This window comes from Castor canadensis, chromosome 11 (assembly GCF_047511655.1).
Source record: "Castor canadensis chromosome 11, mCasCan1.hap1v2, whole genome shotgun sequence".
NCBI classification, from domain to species: domain Eukaryota; kingdom Metazoa; phylum Chordata; class Mammalia; order Rodentia; family Castoridae; genus Castor; species Castor canadensis.
Genome location: NC_133396.1, coordinates 86,455,663 through 86,474,581, shown reverse-complemented (window position 1 = coordinate 86,474,581; position 18,919 = coordinate 86,455,663). Strand labels below are relative to the sequence as shown.

General features: G+C 37.0%; 1 protein-coding gene across 1 annotated transcript in view; it reads left to right on the top strand.

Moving 5' to 3' along the window:
- Pappa2 (pappalysin 2) overlaps positions 1-18,919 on the top strand; it is a 260,775-nt gene that overhangs the window by 74,781 nt on the left and 167,075 nt on the right. Inside the window, exon 4 of the mRNA XM_074047398.1 lies at positions 12,525-12,670. Coding sequence (XP_073903499.1) covers positions 12,525-12,670 — 146 coding nt within the window. The remainder of the gene's footprint in view (positions 1-12,524; positions 12,671-18,919) is intronic.

The window sequence follows — 18,919 nt, the reverse complement described above, 5'->3', positions numbered from 1 at the left end:
ACCTTGATAATAAAAATCAAACGTTGAAGACATAGCTGGAGTATTGTCTCTAAATCAGTGAAGATTTATTTACAGAAAATAGAAACCACTGTAGCTATTTTAACAGCAATAATAAGAAAATAACTAAATACAAGAATTGAGTTACTTAGAAAACTTTTATACAAATTGGAATAGTGGCCTTGAAGTTGGACGTCTAAAAATTATCTCTCAAAAGGACACTATGGAACTGGCTGGAAGTAGAGCCACTGCTCCTGCCACAGACAGGGAGGCCTCTGTTACAACTGCTGGTTTCAGAGACACAAAGCCCACTTGCTGTCCAGAGATCAGGAAGCCGCTGATGCCATCACTAAGGTATGCTGCACCTGCTAAATTTCTACCAGCAAAGAGCACTCACCTCCCCCCACCCCAGTCTGCTTCTCATCCCTCCTCCACCACACCCCCCTCCAACAGTGCAGGCTGAGCAAGTGAAAGCAGTCACCAGTAGGATCTTCATCTCAGTGTCCCCTTCCAGCTGATGGGCAGAATCTAAATCACATTCACATCATCAAGCACAAGAGAACTGGATTCATACAAAATTTAACTTTTCTGTGTTCCAGAATGCTAAGATACAATAAAAGGAGGATGAACAAGATGTGCACAAACCAATTCAAAACATCCACCACAGACTTTTGCTGTGCCTTATCAATGTCCCATTGTCTAAGCATATTTTTCACTTCATCCTCCACTCTTGCATATAATTTGTGCACACATTTATTATGGTGCCTATCACCTTGAATTTTAATGGTTTGTTTTCATGATTGTCTTACTCATTAAACTGAGCCTCTTGAAAGCAAGACTCATGTCTTATGTTCTTTTTCATTGGCAGGACCCTACATGGTATCTCACAAATAAATAGGGAAAACTATCTATGAATAGAAGAAAGAATGCATGTTTTGGAGTTAGAGAACTTGGGTTTAAATTTTTTTCCTCCAAAACTTGTTAGCTGTGTGATTTTGAGTAAAACATTTAATCTCTGTAAGCCTTAGTTTCTTATCTGTAAAATGGAATAATTATGCTAACCTCATAAGGTTAGGGTGAGATTTTCATGAGAAAACATATGAAGCTTCTGGCATGGAAATGGGATTGAATTAATTTGATCACTATTACTATTAGGGGAAAATAAGTGGTTGTCACAATGAATTATTGAATGGATTTCCACTTTAATGTCTTGTCAATTCCACACAGCTAGTGAGTGGAGGAGGTGAGAATTGAGATAAAGCCATTTTGACTTGAGAGTCTGTGCTTGCTAGGACTTGACCACCAACTGCCCCTGCCTTTGGTTTCAAGTTCTCCTGGATTCCTCTTCTATTAAATCTTTATTTTTTTATGCTTTATATATTGCCCTTCGTATCTAGACCTAATGAGTTATCTGAGCATTTCATCCTCTCCTTCCAAACTTTTTCATTGAAAGGCTCTAAAGTAGTAGGTAAAGTACTGCTGAGAACTAGAAAGGTGGAATAATTTTTTTTTCTCCCCTTGAACCCTTACTTCCGGAACCATAGAACAGGGGCTTTTAAAATAAATCTTTAATTTTATTACGTCTTTTGGAACCAGATGTTTACTCCCTTCATGCTTTTTTCTTTCTCAAAGATACTGGATTTAAGTGAAAGGTGATGTGTTAGTGTCTTAGTCATGCTATAACAAATTACCACACTTAGTAGCTTAACCACATGAATTCTACAGGTCACTGGGTGATCAGGTGTCAGCATGTCAGCAGGCTGCATAACTTTCTGAATGTTCCAGAGGAGAAACTGTTTCTTTGCTTTGTCCAGTTTCTACAGGTCACCCACATTTCTTGGTTCATGGTCCTCCTCCTTCTTCTTCCAACAGTAATATAGCAGTTTGTGGCCTCTCTGCTTTAAGAACTCATATAATTAGACTGGGCATTAAGACATGGATGTCTTTGAGGGCATTATTCTGCCTAACATAGAAGATATTATGGTGCCAGAATTAGACTCCATTTAACCTACTGTTACTTCTTTTATTTCAACTCAGATTCTTAGAACACTAAAACATTTCTAGAGAAAATTTCCACTTAACTTCTAGTAGTATTTATTACCCTATGATTTACCAAAAGTGAGTTAATATCTCAGGCATAATAAGTCTTGTCAGGTTCTCTGTATTGATGATGGCTTGGGAATTGTAATATCTATCATCTCTGTGTCCTTCAGAAGGGAAACAATAGTCACCAGTATCTCTTCTTCCTGGGATCATTAGCAGGTGTTTGATTATATTGAGGGAGTGGAGTGAAGGGAAGGGAGAAATGAGGGGAGAATCCTGTTTTCTCATTGTGTCATGGGATGGGAGTAATAAGAGTGAAGGGTGGCACTAATTCAGAGAGGGACAAGGAGGAAAAATGATTTAGGATGATTGTGAATTTTGTATTAGAGATTAACTGAATATCCTCCAGTACACATAGTATTTGGGTGTGAAGGAGATCATACTATCATTAACTATCAAATTACATTAGCTCAATGCATGACTATAAAATCTTGTCCTCCTTTTCTCAAGTACTTCTGGGAATCTTAAGAAGACTATGCCTTAAAAACCTGTGCCCACCACTTTCTGCAGTTCTGCTGTTTGCTATTGAACCCTGGCAGTGGTCTCTACTTTGCCTATTGATATTCAGCATTACCAGATGGTGTTCTGCCCTCACAATTTCTCTGGGGAAAATCTGGCCTTCTCCAAGAGTTGGCTTCTAGTGCAAACCAGGCTGTAAAACTCTCAAGTGCCAGAATGGTGTTGATAGCCCTTCATTCTTGCCAGCAATGAAGAGAGAATCCTTTATCCTCAATTAGTGCTATATTTTTATTAGGCCTTAAAACAGAATTGCTTGTGGATCCTAGAATTCATAAATTTTCTTATGAAGACTTCTTTTAGGTTCTTAAAGCACTCAAAATCTAGTTTATAAAATTAGATAACTGGCAAAACGCCATAGCCTTTCTTTTTATCTTTCCATGGACACAGGCACATCCCTCTTCTATGTAACCAAAACTCAGCCCTTGCAGATCTACTCAAATGTCCATAGACTTACCAGATGGACCACTGTTTCTGATACATTGAAATTACTGTGTCTTGATTTCTTTTGTGTTCAGATAAAATTATTAATCACAATGACATGTTGATCCTAAGATATCTGTGGGTAAAATAGGTAGAGATATCTAATTGCTAGAGGGAAACAAGAATCTAATCTTGGATGAAAAGTTGGACTGGATACATTTGTATATCTGAGTTATCCAAACAGTGAGTGCTTGAAAGTTTAAGAGGAGAAGAGTTTGCAATGGTGACCAAGAGAGTGAAAAAATATTGGCCACAAGCATGACCCTGAGAAATAACTTTAAAGTATTAGAAGGTGGGACATGAACCCATAATGGAGACTGAAAAATAGTAGTTTTAGAAACAGGAGGAGAAGAAGGAAAGAGCATTGTAATGAAAGCAAAGGAAAGAGGGAGCTTTGAGAAGGAGGAAATAACTAATAATACAGAATGCAACAAAGGGTTCCAATAAAAGGGTTAACTGAATTTTTTTTTTATGTTGTGGAGAAGGAAAATTAAGATGTCACTGACAATGTTAGAGAAGCCAATTTTGATAAAGTGATGTAGATGAAAGGTTGTAACTGGATTAGTAGCACATGGAAGAAAGAAGTAAATAGAAGATGAAGAAATAACTCTCTTTGGAAGTTTGAATTGGAAAGGAAGAAAGGAAAAGAGAGGGTGTTAGTTACAGTTTACTCAGAAAACCTCATCCTGTGGGACCAAAGGAAAGAGAATAAAAATAGGTGAGGAATGTATGTGTGTGTGTGTGTGTGTGTGTGTGTGTGTGCATGTGCATGAGTGATGACAGAGTTTATAATGAATGATCTCAATTTTATTATCAAAGAAAGAGGGATAATCATGTACAAAGGGTAAAGGAAGTAAGAAGTTTGATGAGGTAAAGAGAAAAATATTGAAGATTTCAAATAATCCCTAGAGAGGAGATATTAATAAACAAGAAAAAGTATAGACAAGTGAAGCTAAAAATTTACCTGAGATCAGAAATTTAAAAAAAATCTGTCTGAGAAAGGGTGGAAATGATAATAGATGACCAAAGAATGAAGCAAAGGTCATCAGAAGTATGGACGTCAAGAATACAACCGTATTTTCAGTGGATGTTTCACATAAATGTTGAAGCTTCCTAAGGTGAAGCTAGGAGCTGGGGCAAAGTGGAAGATTGGCCAGAGGCTGTTGCTCTTAATGTATATGGAGTAAATAGGAGATGGGAAAAACAAAGAAGTGGAAACTATATGGAGATAAAGTAGAGTGGTATGTACCTGAGAACAGGAGAAATTAGATAGGAAGAGAGAGCACTGTCATTGAAGTTCCATGGTACAGCTGGGAGAATGTTAATTGGTGCTTTTGGAGATTTATAAGCTCCAAGGTGTGGATGCAATGAAAAGTTGAGGGAGCAAGTCAAAGGCCATAATCACTGAAAGGAGGGACCTTTACGGTGGAGCAGATAGGGGATGAGGGGGCAGGAGGAATGCTTCTGTATATTTCAGGTAGAGAAGCATGGTTTGCAGTAGACAGGAAGGTTAGGTTTAACCAAATCCAAACATCCCAGTTTGGAGACAAACTGTTTCTGAGAAGAATTGGCTGACAGTCCTTGGGGCATCTATTTTTATTCTCCTGGAGGCTGCCTTTTCACCTGTGGAATGTAGTCAGGCCCCTCCTCGGGGGAGGAAGCAAAATGTTAAGCTTTGAACTTAAGAACAGTATCCATTGTTTCTTTATCCTAGGTTCTAGTCATATTAATTTGAGAAGCTCATACATTTATCTTAATTAGCTCTGACTCACTTCTGAAACAGTGTATGTATTTAATAGGCAGGGCATTCTGTGTATAAAGAAGGCATTCTGACCTCTATACTTTCATCCTCTGATTTAGAAATTAATCTAGACACTAATTTTTGTTTCTAGCAAAATAAGGCTTTTCTCTACCAATTTAAGGATTGACTGTTACCAACTGTCTCTAGTCTTAAATTTTAGACTTGCCAACTTCTATCTATATTTCTGTAGAGTGTAGGAATCTGAGCAACCATACCTGGTTTGCCACCTGCGTGACATAAACACTCTCATCTGGAAGGGTAATTTATGATTGGGAAAGAATTGGGCAAGGAAGAAAAGAGAGATGAGTAGATTCACCTAATGAGGCTGTTGGTGGAGGAGGCCTCTTGGAAAGTGCTAAAAAGAAGTGAAAAAAAAACTGCTGGGTTGAGGAAGGACAGACATGGTGGCCAAGACTGGTAAATGGCAGACAGGGAAGCTTTGTAACACATAGATAGCCCCAAACTATGCTAGATCCAGGGGGATTTGAGGGAAGGAAGGAAGTAAAAAACAGAGAAAATTGTTACCAATTCCTAATTTCAATTGGAAACCAGTAATTGGAACAGAGAGAGGGTATCCTGAGCTGAATGTAGCTCAGTCTCTAGTTCTCTCCTCTCTCCTCCCCACTTCCTTCCTCTCTTCCTTTCTCCTCCCCCTCTCATCTTTTCTCTTTTACTACACATTGAAGATTTGCTTGATGGCATCATCAATCCAAATCACCAGAAAATGCACATTGTTTTTAGTAAAGAAGAAAGGGAAAGGGAAATGGAATGTGAATAATGAGTCCAGAGAAATTCAGGCAAGAGCCAAAAAACGCTGTCTCCAGGAAAGCAGTAGAAGGAATATCCCTCTGATCACATCTGATGTCACCTCATGGAGATTGGGTAATTTCTTGTGTTTAAGAACTATTTTTCCAAGATAATATAAGTTAACAAAAATACTATTGTAAAAGCCCCTCTCTCCTAAGCATCTGTGGTTATAAAGCAACTTTTTTAAAAAAAATTCAGCATTCATTAATAGTATAAAAAGGGGATTCATGTGAATATTTCATATATGTATACAATGTATTTTGAAAAAATGTCCCCCCTCTATCATATTCCCTTAACCCTCTCTCTTTTCTCTCCTTTTAAAAAACAATATTTGGTGCGATTCTTTATTGCTATTTCCATACATATAGAAGTAATACACATTCATCCTCTTCATTTCCTAGTATTTGCTCCATCTCCCCTCCCGCCTCCTGTTTTTGTTTCTTTTCTTTAATCCCCCACTTGGTTCTGTTACAAAGAATACAAAAACAAACTCCCTGAAATCTCTATTCCTCAGGTGCTCCTTGCTAACATATTCTATGTATGGTCTCAGTAAATGGCATCAACAGCATGGTTGGGAGGCCATGAAAGCAAGAAAAGAAATACCATGCTTCTTTGAGATGAGCTTCTGAATTGGGAGGCTTCCATGCCTGCTTAGTCTTCCATGTCTGTCTAGTAGAATAACAACCAGGGAGCATGACCTGTAAAGGGAATTTCCAACCTATGTTGATTAGGCTGTTTTCTTTGCTAAGCTGTGAAAAGAACATTCTTGCATTTGGAATGGCAGACCATGATCACTGTAGGAAGCATCTAGTCAGTCTGAAGGACCACTGAGCTCTGACTTGGCAGTTTCTTTTACTTATTTATTTTATAAAAATTTTATAAGGATACATTCATTATATGGGGGGGATTCAAAGTGACAATTCCAATCAAACTTATATTGTACATTATTTAAATTTCCCCTATTGTCTCTCCTTCTCATCTCCCTCCTCACCCCACCCAAAGCAATTGCAAGAGGTTTTTTAGTTCTGTTTTATATAGGGATATGAAGTCCACCAACTATTTACCATCACCTTAATCTCCTTCCTTCACTCTCCCTCTCTCACAAGTACCCTCCCTCCCACACACTGTGCTATTTTACAGTCCTGGTTTTTGCTATTAATATTTAAATTGATGTTCAAAGGGGTGTCTCAATGTATGCCCACTATCGGTATGTTTTACTTTGGGTTATTTAATCCCTTTGATTGTTCTCCTTTATCCCTTTACCTTCTGCCCCCTCCCATTTTTCAACAGCTTTCAATACACATCCTTATATCCTCTGCCTTTACATCTTATGTTATATGAAATTACTGATGCGCTATCATTCTCTTTTTCTTTCCTTCTTTCCCCAAGTTCCATAGAGTAGTTACACTGTCACACACATGTTCTATGACAGTTTGTATATGATCATGCTTGTTTTTGTGTTTATGTTTACCTTTGGCTCTATCTTCCACATATGAAAGAAAACATGCAGCTTTTGTATTTCTGATCCTGGCTTACTTCACTTAACATAATGTCCTCCAATTGCATCCATTTACCTTCAAGTCCCCTGTCATTATTCCTTGTGTTTGAGTAAAACTCCATTGTATATATGTACCACATTTTCATGATCCTTTCATCAGTTTTAGGGCATCTGGGTTGTTTCCAGAACCTGGCTGTTATAAATAGTGCTGCAATGAACATTGGTGCAATGAACACGTGTCTCTACTGTATCCTGTCTTACGTTCTTTTGAGTAGGAATGGTATCACTGGATCATTTGACAGTTCTATCTTTAGCTTTTTGAGGAATCTCCATACTGCTTTCCATAGAGGTTGTATTAATTTGCATTCCTACCAGCAGGGTATATAGGTTCCTGTTTTGCCACATCATTGCCAACATTTGTTCTTGTTATTACCCTTAATTATGGTCATTCTAACTGGGGTGAGATGAAATCTAAGCATTGTTTTGATTTGCATCTCTTTTTATAACCAGGGAAGTTGAACTCTTCTTAATGTATTTACTGGCCATTTGTATATCTTCCTTTGAGAATTCCCTATTTTATTCATGTGCCCATTTCTTTACTGGGGAGCTGATTCTTTGGGGGCTGAGTTTTTTGAGTTTCCTATAGATTCTGGATATTAATCCCTAATCGGATGAGTAGCTGGCAAAGATTTTCTTCCATTCTGTAGGCTGTCTTTTGAGTCTGGTAACTGTTTCAGAAGCTCTTTAGTTTGATGGAGTCCCATTTGTTCATTGTTTTGAGTTCTGTTTAAGGAGGTCATTCCCTATACCTATCTGTTACAGTGTATTTCCTACTGCTTCCTACTGTTTCAACATTTCAGAACTTTATTAAGGTCTTTGATCCACTTTGAATTGATTTTGGTACAGGGTAAGAGGAAGGAACCTAATTTCAGTCTTCTACATGTGGATATCCAGTTTTCCCAGCAGCATTTTTTGAAGAGGCTGTCTTTTTTCCATCATGTGTTTTAGGGTCCTTTGTCAAAGATCAATTGGCTGTAGATGTATGGGTTTATGTCTGGATTTTCTATTCTGATCCATTGATCTTCCTGTATGTTTTTGTGCCAATACAATGCTGTTTTAATTGTTATGGCTCTGTAGTATAGTTTGAAGTCAGGTATTGTGATACTTCCAGCATTGGACTTTTTGCTCAGATTTGCTTTGGCTATTCAAGGTCTTTTGTGTTTCATATGTATTTCATGATTATTTTTTCTATTTCTGTGAAGAATGTCATTGGAACTTTGATAGGGATTGTGTCGAACACATAGATTGTTTTTGGTAGTATGGCCATTCTCATAATGTTGATTCTACCAATCCATGAGCATAGAAGTTCTTTCCATCTTCTGATATCTTCTTTGATCTCTCTCTTCAGTAGTTTATAGTTTTCATTAAAAAGGTCTTTTGTTTCTTTTACTAAATTTATTCCAACATACTATATTATTTTTGAGGCTATTGTAAATGGTATTGTTTCCCTGATTTCTTTCTCAGTCTGTGCGTTGTTGGTATATAGAAAAGCTACAGATTTCTGTATGTTAATTTTGTATCCTGCTACTTTGCTGAAAGGACTTATGATTTCTAGTAGTTTTTTGGCAGAATTTTTGGTGTCTCTTAGGAATAAGATCATGTCATCTGCAAATAGGGATAGTTTGACTTCTTCCTTCCCTATTTGAATCCCTTTTATTTCTTATTCTTGTCTTATTGCTCTGGCTAGGAATTCCAAATCTATATTGAATAGGAGTGGAGAAAGCAGATAGCATTTTCTCATTCCTGACTTTAAGGGGAATGGTAAAGTTGCTTTCTACTTAGTATGATGTTCACTCTGGGTTTGTCATATATAGCCTTTATTATGTTGAGGAACATTCCTCTATTCTTAGTTTCTTCAGAGCTTTCATGAAAGGTGTTGGATTTTGTTAAAGGATTTTTCTGTGTCTATTGAGTGGATCATGTGGCTTTTGTCTTTGCTTCTGTTTATGTACTATATTATGTTTATGGATTTATGTATGATGAACCATCCTTGAATCCCTGGAATGAAATCAACTTGGTCATGGTGTATGATTTTTTGATGCATTGTTGAATTGTGTTTGCCAGTATTTTATTGAGAATCTTTGCATCTATATTCATCAAAGATACTGGTCTACAATTCTCTTTTCTGGTTACAGCTCTATTGGTTTTTGAAATCAGTGTAATTCTGGCTTCATAGAATGAGTTTGGTAGTGTTCCTTACTTTGCTATTCCTGAAAAACTTTGAGGAGTATTGGTGTTAGTTCTTCTTTAAAGGTTTGGTAAAATTCGGCTGTGAATCCATCAGGTCCTGGGCTCTTCTTTGTAGGGAGACTCTTTATTACTGCTTCAATTTCAATGCACGTAACAAGACTTTTAGGTGGTTAATATCTTCTTGGCTCAATTTTGGTTGGATACATGTGTCTAGGAATTTATCCATTTCATCTAGATTCTCCAGTTTATTTGACTGTAAGTTTTCAAATGATTCTGTGGGTTGTTAGTACTTGTGGTTTTGTCCCCTTTTTCATTTCTGATTTTATTAATTTGGGTCTTCTCCTTCCTCCATTTTGTCATGTTGGCTAAGGGTTTGTTGATCTTGTTAATCTTTTTGAAGAACCAACTTGTTGTTTCATTGATTCTTTGTATAGTTTTTTTGGTTTTGATCTCTGACCTAAGCCCTGATCTTTGTTATTTCTTTCCATCTGCTGGTTTTGGATTTGGTTTGTTCTTGTTTTTCTAGGAGCTTAAGGTGCACCAATAGATTGGTTATTTGAGAAGTTTCTGTTTTTTTAATATAGGTATAAACTTTCCCATTAGCATGGCCTTTGCTGTGTCCCACAGGTTCTGGTAGGTTGTAGTTTCATTTTAATTGGATTCTAGAAACATTTTATTTCTTCTCTTATTACTTCAGTCACCCATTGGTTTTTTGACAATGTGTTGTTCAGTCTCTATGTGTTTGAATATTTTCTGGGAGTTATTTTGTTCTTGAGGTTTAGTTTTATTCAGTTGTGATCTGATATGATGCAGGGGGTTATTTCAATTTTCTTGAATTTGTTGAGACTTGCTTTGCATCCTAAAATATGATCTTGGTGAAAGTTCCTTGAGCTGTAAAAAAGAATGTGTATTGTCTAGTTGTTGAATGTAAAACTCTGTAAATATCAACCATGTCTATTTGGTCTAATGTGTGGAGTAGCTCTGAAGTTTCTTTTTAAATCTTTTGTCTGAATGACCTATCTATTGGTGACAGAGGGGTATTCAGTTTTCCCACTATCACTGTGTTAGTGTCTAGCTGTGCTCTTAGGGCCATTAGAGTATTTTTTTTTTTAATGTAGATTGGTGCCTCTGTGTTTGGTGCATATATGTTAAGGATTGATATTTCCTCTTGATGAATTGTTCCTTTCATTAATATGAAATGACCTTCATTGCCTCATCTGATTAATTTTAGTCTGAAGTCTACTTTGTCAGATATGAGTATGGCTACTTCTGCCTATTTATGGGGCCCATTTTCTTGGAAAACTTTTCTCCACCCTTTGACTCTAAGCCAATGTTTATTTTTTTCAGTGAGGTGAGTATCTTATAAGCAACATATGGTTGGGTCTTGTTTTTTAACCCAGTTTGCTATTTTGTCTTTCAGCTGGGGCATTGAGGTCATTTACATTCAGTGTTGAAATTGAGAGATGCCTGTTGTTTCAAGTCATTTTTATTCCCCTGATGTTTAGTTTTACCTATTCCTTGTTTACTGGTCTGCTTGCTCAAAAGGGTTTATTCTTTCTTGGGTCTTCCTGTCTTACTCTAGTTTTTTCTTCTATATGTAAAAGTCTTTTAAGCATCATCTGTAGCGCTGGCTTAGTAGTCTCAAATTCCTTTAGTTTTTCCTTGTTGTAAAAGGTTTTAATTTCTCCTTCAATTAGGAAGGATAGTTTTGCTGGGTAGACTAGTCTGGGTTGACAGTTAGTTGTTTTCTTTCAGGGTCTGAATTATGTCTTTCCATGACCTTCTTGCATTTAGAGTTTGAGTTGAGAACGTTGCTATTATTCTAATGGACTTGCTGTTATATGTGACTTGTCTTTTATCTTTTGCAGCTTTCAGAATTCTTGCTTTGTTCTATGTGCTGAGTGTTTTGATTATGATGTGTCTGGGGGGTGTTTCTTTTTTGGTCCTGACAGTTTGGTGTTCTGTAAGCTTCCTGTGCCTGGGTGGCTTTCTCTTTCTTGAAGTTAGGGAAGTTTTCAACTTCCTAGTTTCTTTGATGGAGGTGCAGGTGCTCTCCTGAGGTCACAGTGGGGCACTCTGGGTCTCTGTGTACTGTTGGGGGCAGGCCTTCTAGCACTAGCAGTGTAGCAGGTTGTTACTCAGTGGAGGAGCTGGGATTCCAGCTCTTGGACAGGAGAGATGTGTCTCTATTGCAGGGAGGTGCAGTGTGAAATGGTGGGCTTCTGTGTACCTTGGGGAAATAGGGATTCTGGTGCCACCTGTGTTGTAGCAGGTTGTAGCTTTCTTTGCTCTTTCTTGCTCTTTGAAAGAGGAGTGAGGGCTCTCTTGCTGTCAGGGACAGTGGGGAGGCTGGGCCTCTGTGCTCTGGCACCAGCAGAATACCCCAACCTGGGGTTCACTCAGGTGTGTTATTGAGGGCTCCTGGCACTAAGTAGCAAATTGAGGGTACCCATGGGGCAGCAAAGACAGTGGGCTTGAATGTTTGGTGCCCATAAGGCAGCAGATTTCCTGAGATCTACTTGCAATGGGATGTGGGCTTCTAGGAGCCATGACAGCTGTTGCAGGCATGGGGGCCCAAGTCTACAGGTGGCAAGAGCCCTGAGGCTTGCTTGCTGATGCTGGGCTACCAGAAGCTACAGAAACTGCTGCAGGCACAGGGGAACCAAGCCTTCAGGAAGTGGGAGCCCTAGGGTCTACTTGCCAGTGCAGGCAACCAGGAACCATGGAAGCTGCTGCCAACTCAGGGGAACCAAGGCTGTGGGCAGGAAGAGTTCTGAGGCCTGCTTTCCAGGCATGGGCTCTAGGAGAGTAGTGAGTAGTGCTGCAGGAAAAGGGAGGTAGGGTGTTGGGGGAAGGGGGAAACCAAGTCTTCCAGTGGCTGGAGCCCTGGGGCCTACTTGCCCATGCAGGCTACTAGAAGACACAGTAGCTGCTGCCAGATGGAAGGAACCAAGCCTGCAGACTGCAGTAGTTCTGGGGTCTGATTGTCAGCTGGGCTTCCAGGAGTACAGTCCAGTGGTGCTACTGTTGGATCAGGGGAAACATTTTCTCTTCTTGCATGCTCTGCAGGGCATACATGAGTGTGAAGGAACTAAAGGAGGCCCTGCAGCTCAACAGTACTCATTTCCTCAACGTCTACTTTGCCAGCTCAGTGCGGGAAGACCTTGCAGGTGCTGCTACCTGGCCTTGGGACAAAGAAGCTGTCAGTCACCTGGGTAAGTGAAATGAAGACCAAATATGGTAGAAAAAACAAGGCAATCTGGAGGGAGTTTGCAAAAGTGAGTTTTGGAGAAAAATGAAATACAAAAAGACAAAAGTACTTGATGAATTATCTGGTTTGGGTTGACAATGGCTTTTAGGAGAGTCGATCAAAATGTCTCAGTGTAGACAAATAAGAGGTATTGAGCAAACAGTGACAAATGCTTAGGATGTTCTAGACTGATTCTCTAATCTAGATGCAAATAAATTGCTGGCATGAGATAAGATTCATTTAAGTGTTAGAAAGCCCCTAGGGAAAAATTATCAGGAAGGTGGCTAGATAGTGAAACTTGCTTTACAACAATCACTGTACCAGAAAATTGGTGGGCTTCTTGTTTGTACTTTGTTCTTGGGCAGATCCTGGGTAGGTAGAGCTGTCCTGCTCACGTAGAAGAGCAGACACCTTAACACTGAGTGCAACTGCTGAACACTGATGACAGACAATCCTTTTACAATGTCTTACTATTGTTATACAGTGAATCTTGCTCATCAATCAATAAGGAACATTATCAGTTTAATAAATATATGAATACAGGACAATTATCAAGTGTAATTTGTATACATTTTTCAGTCTTAGATAGGACTCTGCAAAAACTTGTTTTAAAAATGAATTATCACAATTGGAAGGAACATTTCTTGTTGGAAAGTGAATGGTTATAGAGACTGGAAATCATTTTATAGTAATTTAAAAGAGATCATGCAAGGTTAGTCTGCTTAGTAATCAAATATGAATCAGAGATGAATAAAATAAAGGAAGACCACAAAGAGTTCTATGTTTCACATGGCAAGTATGATAGAGTCATCAGGAAATGGAGAGTCTAACAGAACATGAAAATCTTTGAAATGAATAAAGTTGGTTATTGATCTGTCTATCTGTTTTTCTTGCTGTGTATTTGTATATGTATCAGAAAGCTGGTGGGGTTCTTATAGGGACAAGGCTTTCCAAGATATTCTGGGGAAAAAATATATATGTATATATGTATACAAATATATATATATGTATTTACATATTTGCATATATATGTATATATGTATGTATATATATGTATAATCTTGATGTCACTACATAAATACCTCAGGCAATGAAAAAAACACCTAAAAACTAAATGTATAAGAATCTGAACTAAATGCTTCACTGCCATGTATAGCTGGGTTTTATTGACTCTGTAATATCTGAAACAGTCTTGAGGATATACAGCTTTTATCACTAGGCTTTGTATTTCCAGTTCTCAGTACATGAGGAATTAGAAACTTATGATGTTTTTGGTGACCTGAGGCCACCAAGGCAAGAGCACTGTTTGTGTTGTTGACCTATTTTATGGTACCCTAAACAAAGACCTCATATTTCCAGGGATCCAATATGAACTGAAGTATGTATTTAGTCAAGTTTCCCTATAATTATGGTGAGTGGATAACCAGGGAAAGAAGACTTGCTGGCAGATTGAGACATTTTGTTGAACATGTCATAAAAATGTCTTATAGATAGCATTACACGGCTAATAGATTCAGAAAAAAAAATTACAAAGCATTTTGATAGGGCTGCAAGGGAAAGGCTATAGGTTTCAGTTATGCGTTTCCAAGACGATCAGATAAACTGAAGATATCCCTATATTGTAGATGAAAGCTACTCTGAATCATTCTAATCTTCATGGTAGCAATGGGTGAACTAGAAGATTATGTTCAAATAATCCATTCAATAGTGAATTTGGATGAGTTTAGCCTCACCAAAAGCAATAGGAGCAGAGGGGACATATAACACATAAGAAGGCACCTTTCATATCAACAGGAGTATTCAAAGAAGATGAATGTATTTGGGATCCTACAGCAAAGTTTACTCAGCAGAGGTTTCCAGGTGCCCTACTTAGGGTACCTATTGTTGGGACTGAATCTAAAACCTTAAAAAGCGGCTTTCCTGGCCATAGTACAGACAAATATTGGTCATTTGATAAAAATTATGGACTGGAGCAGATTATTGCATGTTTTCTAATTTTACTAGAGCTTGGGCATGGGCAAGATTCATTCAACCATTTTTTTAAAAAGTGGAAAAACTACTTAAAAATTAGCTATTTGAAGGTATCAGACAGTGACCAAGGCAACAAAAACTTGAGGGATCCAATCCCAGAGGGAAGAAAAATGCATTGAAGTGAGCCCTACATGCAACTCTATTTTTCCCCTTTAAGGAAACTTCAAATCTCAGTGAAAGAAACTGAGTCAAAGCAGAGAGCAGCAGCCTAGAGCTTGCTTCAGCCTCACTACCAGCAAGAAAGAAATTAGAGTTCAGTCCCAATATTCCTGAGAAATGGAAGCACAAAGTGAGCCTGGTTTTCTGCTTATGATTTTTTTCTCTTATGATATTTCCTAGTTATTAAACTATGCATTCTCAGGACCAATGGCCAAGAAAACAAGTAGAAAATGACTTTTAAGAGATAAAGCAGACAATGATTTCAGGAATCTCCTGATGAGGTAAAGGAAATGGAATTGAGACCCTGCCTCAATGAGCTGTGAGATACCCTATGTGCAAGGGCAAATAGAAGTGGTCAATTTTACACAAAGCCTAAGATCGGGCAAAAAACACTCTTCTTCTATGCTTGGAGGACACTTACCCGCCTACTGCTAATTGCCTAATGAAAGAAAATTAAGTATTTTTTAGAAGAAGACAATACCATCAAGAGACTCTACAAGTTTTCCAGCAGTCAACAAAAATTACTTGTTATCACAGGAGACTGGGTCAAATGATGATAAACTAAACAAAGCAAAACTAGCAATTAAACATTAGATTCAGATCCAGAGATCACCTGTACATTGGAATTCTTAGGTATTGATTTTAAGATAATTTCGATTAATGTGTAAAAACAGATAAAATTAGAGGAGTTTGTTCAAAGAACTGGAATCAAAACTAATGAATCAAGTTGAAATTTTGGAGCTAGAAATAACCAGCAATTCAAATTAAGAAATTAGGTTCATGCAGAAGAATTAGAGGTCTAGAAAATTTGCAAATTGAAGCTCTGGGGAAAATGATGGAAAATATTGAAACACTTGAGAGCTAAGAAAAATTTCTATTGTGAATTTAAGTTCTAGAAGAAGAGAGAAAAATTGTTACAGAAGCAACATTCATAGAAATAATGGCTAAGCATCTTACAAACTGGCCAAAGATATCAAATCAGAGATTCAAGACATGTTTTACAAACTTTAAACGAGATTAACTGAAAGACAATTGTACCTACACCCATGATAGCAAAAATGTTGAAAACCAAAGACAAAAGACAGAAGAAAAAGTTATGTTGTTTTAAAAAGTACAATAAGACAGACCTGCTGACTTTTCAACAAAACCTCTGTTGAAACCAGGTGCTGGTAGCTCACCCCTGTTATTCTAGCTACACAGGAGGCGAGGATCAAGACGATTGCGGTTTGAAGCCAGCCCTGGGCAAATAGATCATGAGACCCTATCTCAAAAAAACCTGTCACAAAAAAGGGCTGGTGAGTGATGGAAGCAGTAAGAGTGCCTGCCTCGCAAGCAAGAGACCCTGAGTTCAAAGTCCATGCCACCAAAAAACCTCTCTTGAGTCATAAGACAACAGACTGATATGTTTTTTAAAATGCTAAATAAAATAGTTGTTAACTTAGAATCCTATATTTCACAAAAGATATCTCTTAACATGAAAAAAATGTTGGAGGCATTTCAGACAAAAACAGATAATTTATACCAGTGCTGAAAAAAATACTAGAGAAAGTTATGAAGGCAAAAGGAAAATAATCCAGAAAAAAACAAAGGAAGTAACCCAGATGAAAGCATAGAAATACATAAAAAATTAATGACACCAGAAAGAATAAAAATATAACAATTATTATGTCTTTTGGGGTTTAAAATATATGTACAATTACAGGAGGCAGAGATTAGGAGGATCACAGTTGGAAGCCAGATCAGGCAAGACCCCATTCTAAATCAACAAGCCGGGCATGCAGTGCACATCTGTAATCATAAGTACATGAGAGGCATGGGTAGGAGAACTGCTGTCTGAGGCCAGCCCTGGGCCAAAGTGGGAGACCCTGTCCAAAAAATAACTAAAGCAATATATGCTGGGCATATGACAGAACTGGTAGAGCACCTGCTTAGCAAGAAGGACGCCCTGAGTTCAAACCCCAGTGCTAGCAAAAAAGATAGGTGGGTAGATAGATAGATCTCTCTTTAAATATGTACACACATATATATGTATATATAATTAAAATATGACAAAAAATAGTGCAAAAGACAGAAGGTACATGAAATTAAAGAGTCTAGAACCCTCCTTTGCCTATATCCAGTAGAGTTACTGATTTTAGATAATTTTAGGCAGTAACAAGTAAAAATTGCATGTTGTCTCCTTTAGAGTATCTATTAAAGACAAAGCAAATTTATCTTTAACTACCTAGAAAAGCAGGAAATAAAATAATCCAGAGAAGGCAATAAAAGATGAAAAATAGGAATAAATAACATACAACAGAGACAAATAGTAAGATATTGATTCAAACCTACCACATTAGTAACTACTTTAAATGTAGAAGGACTAAACACACCAATTCAGACTCAAAAATTATCAGACAACCCTGTAAACTATGCAGGTATATGGTATTTGTGAGAATACAGACAGTTGAAAATAAAAGGATGAGAAAATCTGTACAATAAAAATATTAATCCAAAGAAAGGCAGTGTAGCTTTCTAACATCATGTAAAGTAAATTTCAAGGTACTGTGAGATATAACTAGGACTATTTTTATTATAGCAGAGGAAATTCAATTGGGCAAAATAATAATGATGAATTCAGGTATAACCAATAATATACCCTAAAAATATGTAAAGCAACATTTGATAAAAAGAAAAAAGACAAATCCACAATCATAATTGGTGGATTTAAGTAATTTTCTCAGAAAGTGATAGAATAAACTAAGTACTCAGTAGAGATATAGGTATTTGAAAAATATAATTAAAAATTTGACTCCACAAACAAAATTAGACCTGTGTATTTACACAGAGCAGAATACATGCTCTTTTCGTGTGCTGTGGATAACTTACCAAAGGAGTTCTGGACCAAAGAAATTCCAGAGGGCTGAAATCACAAAATTTTGTTCTCTCATCTCATTGGAAATAAGCTAAGAATCAATAATTACAAGACAATAAAAATGAGAATATCCCCCATGTATTTGGAAACTAAACAATTTACTTATAATTATCCAATGACTCAAGGAGCAAATCATAATAAAAGTAGGAAAATATTTTAAACAAAATGATTATAGCAACATGGCATATCAAAAGTTGTATATACAAGAAGACTCATACTGGGGGAAAATTTATAGCTTTGCATTTTAGAAAAGAAGAAAGTCTGATCAATTATTCATTTCAAGAAGCCAGCAAAAATATCATATTAAAGTCAAAGAATGAAGACAGAAGGAAGTAATAAAAACAAGACAAGAAATAAACAAATAGAAAATAAGCTTTCATCAGAAAAAAATAACAAAGCAAAAGTCTTTGGGAGGAGAAAAAAAAGTCTTTGGGGAAGAAAAGGATTGATAAATCTCTAGAAAGACTTACTCCTCAAGATAAAAAAATGACAAGAAAGGACTATGTTACCACTATCAAGAATGAAACACTATAAATATTAACAGGTAACAATTATTTTTCAACAAAAGGTGTTGGAACAATTGGTCATCTGCAGACTAAAAAAAATGAACAACTTGAGCCTCACAACTCATATAGAAATTAACTCAAAATACATCATAGCTCTAAATGTAATAAATAAAACTAGAACTTTTAGAAGAAAACATGAGAAAATCTTTGGGACAGGACAGAGCTAGACAAAGAGTGATATACCAAAAACATGGGTCAGAAAAATAAAAACTGACCAATTGGACTTCATCAGAATTAAAAAAAAATTATACAAAGATTGTTAAGAACATTTGCAAAACATGTATCTGACAAATGACTTGTATCTAGAATATACAAAGAACTCTCAAAGCCCAATAGTAAAACAAATAAAAACATTTCATTTGGGCTAAGAGATGAACAAACATTTTAACAAAGAAGATATGGAGATGGAAAATAAGCACATGAAAAAGAGGTTCAACATTATTAACCATTAGAAAAATGCAAATTAAAACCACTAGGAGGTCACTACACACCTATCTGAAGAACTAAAATAAAGCATAGTAATGATACTAAATGCTGGTCATGA